This window comes from Carassius carassius, chromosome 7, assembly GCF_963082965.1.
Source record: "Carassius carassius chromosome 7, fCarCar2.1, whole genome shotgun sequence".
NCBI lineage: Eukaryota > Metazoa > Chordata > Actinopteri > Cypriniformes > Cyprinidae > Carassius > Carassius carassius.
Window position 1 is genome coordinate 720,426 of NC_081761.1, and position 12,602 is coordinate 733,027.

At 36.0% G+C, this 12,602-nt stretch overlaps 2 protein-coding genes across 2 annotated transcripts in view; both read right to left on the reverse strand.

The window, feature by feature from the left end:
• LOC132143338 (amyloid-beta A4 protein-like) overlaps positions 1 to 12,602 on the reverse strand; it is an 88,022-nt gene that overhangs the window by 17,111 nt on the left and 58,309 nt on the right. Inside the window, exons 2-3 of the mRNA XM_059553462.1 lie at positions 3,391 to 3,462; positions 165 to 332 (exon numbers count right to left, since the gene is read on the reverse strand). Coding sequence (XP_059409445.1) covers positions 165 to 332; positions 3,391 to 3,450 — 228 coding nt within the window. The 5' untranslated portion in view covers positions 3,451 to 3,462. The remainder of the gene's footprint in view (positions 1 to 164; positions 333 to 3,390; positions 3,463 to 12,602) is intronic.
• Positions 4,548 to 10,952, reverse strand: LOC132143339 (cysteine and tyrosine-rich protein 1-like). Its single transcript, XM_059553463.1, has 4 exons — positions 10,655 to 10,952; positions 8,201 to 8,300; positions 6,449 to 6,609; positions 4,548 to 5,275 (listed from the first exon to the last, which is right to left on the reverse strand). The coding sequence occupies exons 1-4, from the start codon at positions 10,782 to 10,784 to the stop codon at positions 5,142 to 5,144; spliced, it is 525 nt and encodes a 174-aa protein (XP_059409446.1). The 5' UTR covers positions 10,785 to 10,952; the 3' UTR covers positions 4,548 to 5,141.

Here is a 12,602-nt window from a genome sequence, read left to right on the forward strand (position 1 = left end):
GGATAAAAGCGTCTGCTAAATGCATAAATTTAATTAAATTTAAATTTAGTAACAAGTTCTACAGTTCATAAACATACAGTTCAAAGTGACGCATATCATCTTTTACACATGATCTCTGGTTTTGTTTTGCGGTCATAAATACAGGACAGGAACGCTGTCTTTACCTCCTGGCAGTACTGCAGGATTCCCTCTTTTGTCCCGATGCAGCTCTTGCTTCCGGACGGATCGGGTTCCCATTTCCCGGTCTGAACGTTGATGTGCATGTTGGGTTTCCCGCAGAACATAGCGACCTGCGGCTCGGCCAGGAGTCCGGTACGTGAGTCCGATGGCACCTGAGACAGAACACAAGCATGAGCTCTTCATCAAAAACCTCACTGCAGTTTTTACTAAAGTACACTCTATTGTAGTATAATAACCCAGAATATGCCTCTTTAAATGGAAATGAGCTGCATGTACACATGCATTATTCAGAAAATCCACTGAAAGTCGACAAATGTGCATGAAATTTTAAATAAAATGGAATTATTAAAAGAAACTGATATTAACAAAATCATTATTATTATTAAGGACTGCATGAACCTTTGCATTTCACACTAGTATTTGAGTCTTAGCTTAATCAAATGATGTGTTTTGCACTGATGTGTTTTCTTTAATCTCATTAGCAGACCAAGAAAACAATGTCCTGTTTGTGATCAGACTCTGATGCTATTATGAACAGAAAAATACACGGGGACCGACTGATGTGTGCTAAACCCTTTACATGAATCAACTTTAATGCACAAAAATAAACATGTTAAAATACTCAAATAAGATATCACATTATAAAGCATGCAAAATTTTATTTGTCTTATTTACACCAGTATTCTCATCAAAAACACTCAATTAATACATCAGCATGAATAATACATGAGCTCTTTACACCATCAAAACCGAAAATGACCAAATGCAACTTCTCCAGCAATCATGAAGAAATGTTTTTGAGGAACACCTAACTGTATTTATTTCTAAATGAACACCAATGAACACACAATGTATGTTTTATAGGCTTAATGAAGTGATGCTCATTCAAGCGTCAATCATCCAGCTGAGGCCACGCCCCCCAGAGACAGCGGCAGCATCAGACACATTCCTGAAGCAGGTGTGCTGGGATTCACTCTCTCTCATCCCTCAGGCTTCTTCAGAGCAGAATCAGAGGAATACTGGATTCTGGAACCATTCACTCGATCTGAACAAGAGCTGGTGGCTGTGATTGACAGGCAACTAAGGTGGGTGGGGCTTAGAGAGAGCTCAGGGGATTTGAGTCAGTTAAAGATGATTTTTTCTATATTAAGATTTTTTTTGCACAGATTTTTAAATATCGTCCTCCTAACAAACCAGACATCAATGAAAAGTGTATTTATTCAACTTTCAGATGATGCATAAATTTATGACTGATTTTGTGCTCCAGGGTCACATTTATGTACATATTTTATGCATATATGTCTTAATATGAATTATAGTTTCTGATTGATAATGCATATGAAAAGTTTGAAACATTCAAATCAGAGTTTTGAACAGATTCATGATTCTCTGAAGCACTCAAACTCACTACAGAAGAGATTGGGAATGACTGTGAGATAAATTCAGGATAAATAAAACCTCTAATTCATTGTTTAATTAGTAGTTTAATTCTGTACACTGACTGTAATCGAATCATGAACACGGGCCAGCGCTGCAGGGAGGTTTAGCACAAACTCATCCTGATTGCACTGAAAGCTGTTGTGTTGGCTTTGAGCATCTCTTACCTGCGGACACACGCATGTTACAGCCAACAAAGAGCACAAACCCACGGCTCGTCTCGAAGCCATACCAGCGTGACCTTTACAGACCTCGAGGTCTGAAAATCACTGGCAAACTCAAGCACCAACAACACAACATGCTATCAGATGTGTATGCAAGGTACCGAAGAAAACAAACACAATTACATAAAACCATATCAAATATTCCCAGCTGACAATGTGCAATCAAAAAACACTGTGATATCACAATGCACTGTTCACTTGGCCAAAACAGTTCATAAACAAAAACGAGTTAATATAGCTGTAATGAAAACATGGGCAATTATTATTTAGATCATCAAATCGGTGGATATAAATATAAGAAAGTATAAAAATCCTTTGGGTTCATTTACTGAACAAAGTTCATGGGAAAACAGGTTAAACTCTTGCATTATTGGCTGAAATTATGCTTCCTCTGGTTGAAAAACAGCCTTTAGCCGTTTCAGACCTTTTGGTGGCAAGACCAACAAAACCACAATCCACCACAACACTGTTAGTAATAGCCAATCAATATCTTTACTCTGTATCACTAACACTAACAGCAACATCTCATAATGTCTGTCTCCATCATTCATTCTCTCATTACACTGATGGAATCTGTGGTATTTTATACACCGATGATTACAATATTCACATTTCATGGCAGTGGCACGGTACCCCAATGCTCATCCAAAAATACCATGGTACATTTCCCAAAAGAACCCAGCACCTTATTCTTTAAGAGTCTAGGAATGGTGAGAGTAGTGTGAGACACACACTGACCGCAATGAGGAGAACTACAGGCTTAGCCCAACCCAGAGACAAGCTGTCTTACAGTGACAATACACCTAAACTGATTGATAGCGTTTAAAAACACAGTGTAGCTCAGGTTGAGTTCAGCCGCCATATTGGATTCATGTTAAAGAGTCGCCTCATGTTACATCGCCTAACAAAGACTGAGGAAAGATCAAAGACATCCCGACGTCAGAAAAATCATCTCACACACACACACACCCAGTGACAAGAACACGCCTGGTTTCCTCGATAAAAACCTCAGGGAAGAGTGAATCATAATTAGTAATCAATCCCAAAAAATAAAACTCTAATTTCCCGGTTTCAGAAGATCCAGAATCTCGTTGTGATTCTGTTGTTGATCTAACGCATCACTGAACACATTCCTCCATCACCAGTTGGACACACACCAAAACACCTACACTAATAGTTTGTGTATTAATATGAATACACGGATCTGTTATACAGAACCCGATCATCCTGTATATGTCGGATATTAAATATCGCTCACATAACAGTCGCGCGGAACGCTGCGATTATTCCCACTATTATCCTAAACATTCCTCGCGTAACATTACACGACTATAACACAAACACAAACACAAACACAAACACACAAGGGTTAGATATTAAACCTTGTTTTGGCTCAGAAACGACAAAAACACAGAGAAACACCGCCGCGATCTTTTCTACCGATTAGATATTAGGCTTTTAATCGCATCGCGTTCGTTCCAGTTCGTCGCCGCGGTGATGGTTACATTGTATCGAATAATGATTCGGCGTCGCGTTTGTGGTTTCTGACCTCAGCAGCGAGCGTCGATGTCGCGGCCATCAGCAGAATGAAAAGCTCTCGACAGCCCATTCTGCGCTTCTTCTGTGTGCTGCCAGCAAACTGCGACGTCTGTGTCGACGAAATAATATCCGTTTGGTGTGAGATGTCTGTGTGAGGATCGCGTCGGCTCTGAGGAGAATGCGATGATGATGCGATGGTCCTGCGATGGAGAGAACAGCGCGTCACTGGACAACGAGCGACTCAAAATACTTGCAACTACAATTAAAATCAAATCAAAGACCGAACTGTCTTATTCGAACTTATTTTTATTTTTATCTAAATATATTTTATTATTTATTTTATATGCATTTGTGTTCATGTTTTCGACTTATTATTATTTATATAATCTTGAGATTATTTATTTCAGCTTTTCAGCGTACTTAACATAGCCTACGTTTCATGAATAATAACAAAAATATTTTACTTTTCATTTAGTTATCTGATTTTCAATCATTGTTTATTTTTTACTTAGTACTAATTGTAATTTATTTTTTACTGTTTTCATTTTTAAAATGTATTTTTTTTTACCTTAATCACTATACAATATGAGGAATTGTTCATCTAATGCATGCATTTTATTTAATTACATTTATAAAATGAAAATCAAAACATTAAGTGTCATAGATTCTAGATTTTGTTAAAGCTAGAGAATTTAATTATGCTCATTTATGTTATTTGCTAGCACCGTGTGGACGATCATGAAAACATTATTAGGCTATAAATGTGCATTAGGCGTAGAAATCTTTTTATATTTGAATGTAGGCCACTATCTTGGATGTGTGTGCAAATTAGCTTTCAAAGACCTCAAAGAACAAAACATTTTGCTAATGAACTGTATGAGTGCTAACATATATGAACCACACTGGAAAACACCAGCATGCAGCCTTCAGTTTTATTAAGAAAAGTAAAAACAGACATAAATTGAATTAATGTTTTGGTGTACGAACAGTTAACTACAGCTGGAGTGTTTTTCAATAACAGTAGCCAACTACAAATATCCTACAACCTGTTCTTTCATATTCCTCTAAATAAATACATTTACCATATTATTTCCACAGCTGATAAAAATTAATCACGACACAATATTTGCAAAAAAAAATAAATAAATAAAAGTTGTCCAAATGAAGTTCTTAGAAATGCATATTACTAATAAAAAATTTAGTTTTGATATATTTATGCTAGGAGATGTACAAAATATCTTAATGGAACATGATCTTTAATTAATATCCTAATGATTTTGGGCACAAAAGAAAAACCGTTGGTTTTAACCCGTACAATGTTTTTTTGGCTGTTGATAAAAATATATCTGTGCTCCTTCAGTCTGCTTTTGTGCTCTAGGGTCACAAATAATGTTACTCTGCACAACACATATGACATTTACTCCCATATTAACAGTTTAATTTCACTGTTCTTCCATTCGACAATTAAAGAAATAACACTGATCTTCAACAAACTGCATCACAAGAAAACATATGTATATTTTGGAGTTGTCCTGGTCTCATGTTGCCTAATAAAGAAGGTCTATTAGTGTTTCTGAGACCATAAATGTCCATGTCATCAATAAAAATATTCCAATCCTTGGGTAAGACTCATCTTTGCGCTGTCGAGTGAATGAAAATCGCTCCTTTCACGACAGAGCGCCAGTCTGGCATTTGTGCAGGCATATTTTATTTTTGTGCACTATTTTATGTGTCCTCTCAGAATAACACACACACGGAGGCTCATTTGTGGCTGTAGCCTGGATAGGGTGGAGGTGGAGAGTAGTCTGAGTCTCTGGGTGGAGTGGGAGTGTATGGAGGCGGCCGTAGATCAGGAGGATACATCTCATAATCATAGCTGTAAGGAGGAGGAGGACCTGAGAAGAATGGGACACAAGTTCACAAGAGAGTTTTATAGCCTCGATTTACATCAATTTGGTTTGGATCAACATGCAAAACTGCCAAATATATATATTATAGACCACATGCATGCAGAAAGTGACATATAATAAGGTTACTCCCAACTGTGACGACAAACAGGAAAATTAAACAACCTATGAAAATTTCTTAGATATGCATGCAACTCTGAATCATAATGTTATCTAGCACATTTTGATTTAAGAGTAGCCCTAAACTTAAGTTTTGAGACATTTAAATGTTCAAAATATGCAACTTTGGCATCATCTTATTAAATATTCATAAATAAGCAACTTATAAAAAAAGTGATATAGATTTGATACGAAATGTCATAGCGTTTACTTTTCATTTTATTGTTGGTAAGGTGTTTGTAATTGTGTGTGAAATTAATGTTATAGGGTTTCTGTGGGATTCATGAAGGTAAACGTAAGACTTCAAGATTTTTAAGACTAATAAAAAAGCATTTAAGGAATAAATTGGAGGGAAACAACAGAAAAATATATGTTCTAAAAGAGAATTTATCTTGTATAAGCAACCCTTGAGAGTTTGAAAACACAACTTCCAAAAGATTGCCATTGCTTTTTAATTCATTTCACACACACACACACACACACACACACACATTACTAAAACAAATGCTTAAAAAAATACTAAATACTGTTCTTTATTAATATTTTTGTTGTGTTTTCCAGCGCAAATGTCTAAAGAGTCTTAAACGAAGACTCATTTACTTTAGAAACAAAATAATAGAAGACACAAAGTCTTGTTTTCTTTCTTACCTTTTTAGAATCTGAAGAACCTTCTTTCGCCACAAAGAAGCTTTTGTGAAACTGAAAGGTTCTTCAGATGTTTTTACAGAATGATTTGAACAAAAAAGGTTCTACTATGGCATCCTGAAGCACCTTTATTTTTAAGAGTATAATACACGTTCATAGTATTTGCTATAAATTATTTTTTAATGTGGGAAGTCATTATTCAGCTCAACAATGTTATTCTCACCTGAGAGTGTCAGTGCAGTTAAATCGATAGTATTTCTGAATATTAATGGATTATACGTGCAAGTTAGTTCAGCGGAATCCACTCCGGTGTGTGCTGGTTTTGCTGTGAAGGCTTGTGTGTGTGTGTTGTGTTACCTGGGTAGCTCTGAGTCACGGTGTTGATGTACGACGAGCCGTAGACGCCCACTCTCGCCCCGCGGCTGTTCTTCACACACATACAGATGCACAGGAAGATAGCGGCCACGGCACCCATCAGAAACACCACACCAAACACGATCCCGGAGATCGCTGTTCCCCTGAACGAACAAAACACAAACATGAGACTAACACGGCGATGCTCCATTCATCAAACACTAACTAACTGAAGATAAGATCAATATGTGCATGTACTGAGTCAGAACACACATGCTCTTATTTATTTGTCTCCTGATGGATCCCGACTCTCTGTGATCAACTCTTGACTAAATACAGAACAAAAGAAAAAAACGTGTTGCTTTTCAATTGTCATTTTGAGTTTGGATGAATGTGGGAGTGAGAGACTGATGCCTTGACTAGAAACTAGGCGTGTTATAATAATTGATTCTCTATTCCAAGATTCCTGAGCTTGTTTTTTCACATATGGCATGTGTGTTTGATGTCCTAAAGCACAGTCGCTCTTGCGATTAAATGCACTTGCAGCTCCAAATACTTTAATGAACAGGACAGAACATCTGATTTGTGGAAACAGAACTGTGCACTATTCAGAAATAATCAAACAGCAATAATGGTTAAAAAAAAGGAAAACCCATAACTAAGTTTGTCGGAAAACTTCCGGATACTGAAAAGCAAGTTCTTTTTCTTTATCATTTGTAATTGTCTTTCCCCCCTTTATTACTTAATGTGTTAATGTCGGTTAAATTCTTAACAATTGTTTTTATTTATTGTTAATATGTAATTATTTTTAAAAGTAGCCTGCTAATGTAATTTAATAAAAATGCACAAAATATACATTCTGACAGATTTCACAAACACGCTCATTAAGTTTTAAATATGTTATTTTGGAATGATCAAAACAACCCTTTTTTCTGAATGTTTAAAAACGTTATTCAAACGTTATTCAAACATTCCATTGTGTCATTTTGCAAACGTTACTTTTGATATTCTCCGAACATTCTGAAACAGGAAGTAACATTTTTAAAAAGTCTGGTGGTTTCCAACTATAATGTTTCAGGAAAAAAAAAGAGAAGAAAAATAAGTTCTGTGAACAATGTATAAAATATATTTACATATTTTGAGAATAGTATTAAAGACCAGTATTAAAGACCAGACAACTTTTGACAAATGTTCTGTTAACATTACTGTTCCTCATTTTTGAGAGAACATTGCTGAAATGTTAGTTGAGAGCCTCTATTTAATATCTAAAATATTAAAGAAGTTTAGTGTGTGAAATCATCTGAAGTCACTTTTATTACTTGAACACTCTACTGTGGTCATTAAAATGTGTTTTGATTTATGCTAACTAGCATCAGAGTTATTAGATGTGATTGGACATGAGAGTTGTTCATGGGATGTGAGTTGGGTTTCAGACTGAAGTGGAAAGGCAGCTGTGTGTGAGGGGGTGGGGAGGTCAGAGGTCAACCGTGTGTGTTTTCTGCATATATGGCTGTATCATGTCATGGGTACAACTATTTTAAATTGGTTAATGAGGTTTACACTTCCTGTGTCTTCATAAACCATACTAAAGTCAACATATGCCAGTGTGAGGGGCAGGTTTAGGTGTTGGGTTAGGGTAAGGGGAGAGAAAATACAGTTTTTGGACAGTAAAGAAACATTATGCAGCATTACATAGAAACTCAATGTGTGTAAGTGTGTGTGTGTGTGTGTGTGTGTCTGTGTGTGTGTACTTACGAGAGCACGTCTCCCACGTACGCATAGTAAGAGCAGCAGAACGGAGGAACCCCATCACAGCAATACTCAATACAGCGGTCACACTGAGCGTCTCCACGGCCTGCAAAACACACACACACACACACACACACACACACACACACGTTTGTTTCTGTGAATTGTGGGGACTTTCCATAGGCTTCTCTTACTTTTATTCTGACCAAATGTTATTTTCTATCCCCAAGCCTAAACCTACCCCTTACAGAAAACCTGTTTGTATTGTCACTCTTTCAGATAAACACCGTTTACTATTTTCTATCATGTTTTCCCCCCTTGTGGGGACCACAGATGTAAAAAAATTAAGGGTTTTAATATCCTCGTGAGGAAATCACAATGTAGCATAAACAAGTTCACATACACATACACACACACACGATTTATATAAAATGTGATATATTTACAAGAATATTTGCCCATTGTGAACTGATTTATAGGATCACTGGCATCAGAAATATAATTTAATTCACACTTCCATTATTTAGCGATGTCTGTTATGATTAGGGAAAATTTGCAATCACAATCTTATTTTAGTATTTAGGAGTTTAAGTTCATATTTCCAATTAGATTTCATTTGTATATTTTCAGTTTTTAGTTAAATGAGTAAAAAAAAAAAATTAAAGTTAAATACTATTTTGGCCATTTTATTAAATGTCTATTTTTTTGTTTTCATTAGGTTTAAGTTTTAGGTATTTAGTACACTAAATAAAAAATGAGAAATGTTGCCATGAAAACATTTTTATGTTTTTTTTTTCAATCAATGGAAATGTTTTAATGTTTAATGTTTTAAACAAGCTCTTATTTAATTCACAAGTATGAATTTAAAGTGAATCATATTTTATTAGCTTTCAATTATTTTTTTATGTTCTATTAGAATATTTATTTTTGTTGATTTTGTTTTTATATCATCTGTTAAGATTATTTTTCAATCCTTTAAACGTAAAGCGCTTTTAGCATTGTGTATTTAACGAAATAATGAAAAACCTTTTAGTTAGAGATAATGTTTAAAATGTTTAAATATTTTCCGTGGAAAATAAGACAGATAAAGATAAGGAATGCAGTGCAGTGTTTCACTTCTCTTGACTTGATGATAAAAGATGCTTTAAGAACATTACTGTGTATTAAGAGGAGTCTGATCCTGCAGAAGGAATCATCAGCGCTTCATCATCTGTTGCTTCTTGCTCAGAGCTCTTTAATGCACCAAACACTCCTGCTGGATTCATGCTGGCATCAAACGCTATCGATCTGTGATTATGACACATTTCATGACTGGATAGCATTTGCATTGCTGCTGAAGGGTGTACACAGCACTACTATTTCTTAACAAATCCATCTACATAGATCTGGGTCCATGCTTCTTATCTTGTCATAACATACTTGAAAAAGAGCTCCAAATACAACTGTTTTAGCACTGACAGTCTGTAAATGTACATATCTCAACCTCATGCTCAAGGATAAGGATGGTTGGTACACAATTACAGCGCTATCTTGTCCTGCCCACAGTCATCGCAGTATAATTGGTGTAATTATGTCTTCTGAAGCACCACAATTGGACTGGAGTCTGTTTGCATCTGGATTTCCAGAGCAAATGTGGGGCCCTGCAGACTGGGTGGTCCCCTAGAGGCCCTCGCTGTACCTCTGGGTCCTGTCGGTCAACACACACACACACACAAACACACACACACTTCCAACATATATGTGTGTGAACTCAAGAAAAGTGTTCTATGATGCGATCAGATGATCATACCACCGAATAAATACAGTTCCATATAGCTTGATATTTACTTAATACTTCAATGTATTTCAAAAAATACCATGGCAATTAGTGAATAGCAATTACTCTAAAGCAACTTTTTATTTTCAGCATCAAAAAGATTACTCTTACACATACGTAACTTTTCTTTGTGAGTTAGGAAACAGTCACTTTCACTAACGCTTTTCAAATTCTATAAATGTTACATTTATAAACCTTTTTTTTTAGGTAATGTTTATGGATCGTTCTTAGAACTTTATATTTCACAGTGTTGAGAGAAAACGTTCCTAAAGTAACATTCTCTAAACCTGATGTTTGAACGTTCTTAGAATCGTTTTTGTAACCTTAAAAAACATTCTAATCTCAACAAGAAAACTGGACACAAATCATTTCAAAACAACATACATTTGTTTCCTTGAGTCATTCCTGTAGTTTTAAACACAGCAGTAAAATTATAGAGAATTATAAATCATCATAGTGCAGAAATGTTGAGCGTAAGTCACAAAGTAACTTTTACAAACACACCTGAGATTTTTGAACCCCCATCTCAAATTCTGAGTAACTAGGTAACACGCGTGCCTTTCCTTTGTTTGTAATTTAAATAAACAATCGATTACACTTTTAATTGATCTACTTCATAGCTCTCAAATATAAAACTACATTACCAGCAAAGAAGCAAAGCAGCAGAGAGTCCCGCAACAACTTCCAACTCTTCTGTGAACTCGGGTTTTCCATAATGTTCCTGGACATTTCTATTGAGAACCCCTGGAGAACGCGTCTAACCAACTCTGACATGTTATTTCATCTTTGCACAGCTGATCGGTAATCCTGAATCTTTTTAGAAACTGTGCTTCTGTTGTTCTGAATCAATCAGCGCACTCTTTTATCAATGAGACTCCACGTGTTCCTCGACTCGACTCTCATCACATCTTCTCATCGGAGTCCTCCCTCTTTGTCTTTAACTTCTTCTTCCTTGCGCTATCCTGCTGTTTTCTTTCCTTCGCCTCGATCCCCTCCCCCAGGAACGTCGCCCAGTCTGAACGAATGGAGCGTGCACACGCCTCCGCTGTCACGACTCCTCATCATCACACAGACGTGAATGAAACTGGTTATCTCAGGAACAACACACGAGTCGAACACAATCATTCCGGGAACACGTTCGCACTCCCAAATTGCGCCCTCATCTTCTCTCCAGTGTTCCTGAAGTCTATTTTTAGATCCCTCTTCAGTCGTGTTTTCACGAATCCGCTCTGTGTGCAACATCCCTGACCTGAGCTCGACACGAAGAGTCAACAAGAGCACCTCAAAACACGTGCTTCATAGGATTATAGGCACAAATGTTTAGACTTAATTCACTTGGTCAACTCAATGGTGCACATATTTAGAACTCCTAACCAATCTCATGAAAGTGCGTATCATTACCATGAGTTTATGTAGCTATTTTTCATGCTATTTATATAAAGAAATAGCCTTTGGCGTGCATATGACGCGCAATGTTAAGGATTAGGGCTATGGGGTGGGTGCGTATCATATGCATGCAAAAGGCTATTTCTTTATATAAATAGCATGAAAAATATCAACAGAAACTCATTGTAATGATACGCATTTACATGAGACCGGAGGCCATAAAAATAACCATTGATCCCCTACTCAATCAAAGTGAGTTGTTGACAAATAACATATACTCTACTAACTAAAATCTTCTAAGAACGCAACATTTCCATTAACTCAAGACAGCATTTCTGAATGTTCTTGATGTTTTTCTTGTTTATTTGAATGTTAATGGAACATTCATTTTATGATATGCAGACATTCCAGCGATGTTACATTTGAATGTTCTCTGAACATTCTGAAAAAAAAGTTGTAACTTTTAAAAATGTTACATGAAGATCCAACTAAAGCCTCTAAGAAAAGAATCATTCCATTAATGATTTATAAATAAAGCTTTTGTGCTAATGTTTTGAGAGCAGATAATGAACGTTTTATTAATTTTACTGCATATTAGCCAATGTTCTGAAAATGTTTCCTGTTCAATTTAATGTTATTGTGTAAGGGAAAGTTTGTTACTGAGTGGTTGGTTGCAGATATTATTTAGCAGAAGGACTGGCTTGGGCTGACTGAATGTGCATCCTCTTCAACAACCCTTGTAATATAATGACAAAACCTCTTAAATTATTAAAGCTTGTTATATAACAAAAGACTTCCTGGTTATAACCAGTAATGTGGTTACTACTGTACCTGTGCTATTGAATATGCCGGTCAAACAGGCTTTTCTTTGAACAGCTATTGATCGCTAATTAATTTAATTCAATTGATTTAATTCAGCTCTTTGTCAGCCTTTGTCTGGTTCATAATGCAAGCATACAGACTCAGCAGCTTTGTATTAATAATTGTCCTAATTAGATCTAGTCATGTTGATGCTCTTTTTAGTTTATTTTGATGTATGCATGTACTTAAATTAATGTACCTTATGTGTACATTTATTGAAAACAATGTGCATAAGTTAGAGTTCTGACTTTAGATGTTAATGTTGCTCCATCATTTAGAGCAGATTAGAAAATATAATGTAGTACCTTCACGAACCCCTAGGGGTCCCCTGACTACAGTGGTTCA

What these genes read in the sequence shown, in the direction of transcription:
- LOC132143339 (XM_059553463.1), bottom strand. Translation starts at nt 10,784, where the DNA reads ATGTCAGAGTTGGTTAGACGCGTTCTCCAGGGGTTCTCAATAGAAATG. An exon ending in GCTGCTTTGCTTCTTTGCTG is followed by an intron (nt 8,301 to 10,654) that starts GTAATGTAGTTT and finishes TGTGTTTTGCAG; the next exon opens with GCCGTGGAGACGCTCAGTGT. An exon ending in TACGTGGGAGACGTGCTCTC is followed by an intron (nt 6,610 to 8,200) that starts GTAAGTACACAC and finishes TTGTTCGTTCAG; the next exon opens with GGGAACAGCGATCTCCGGGA.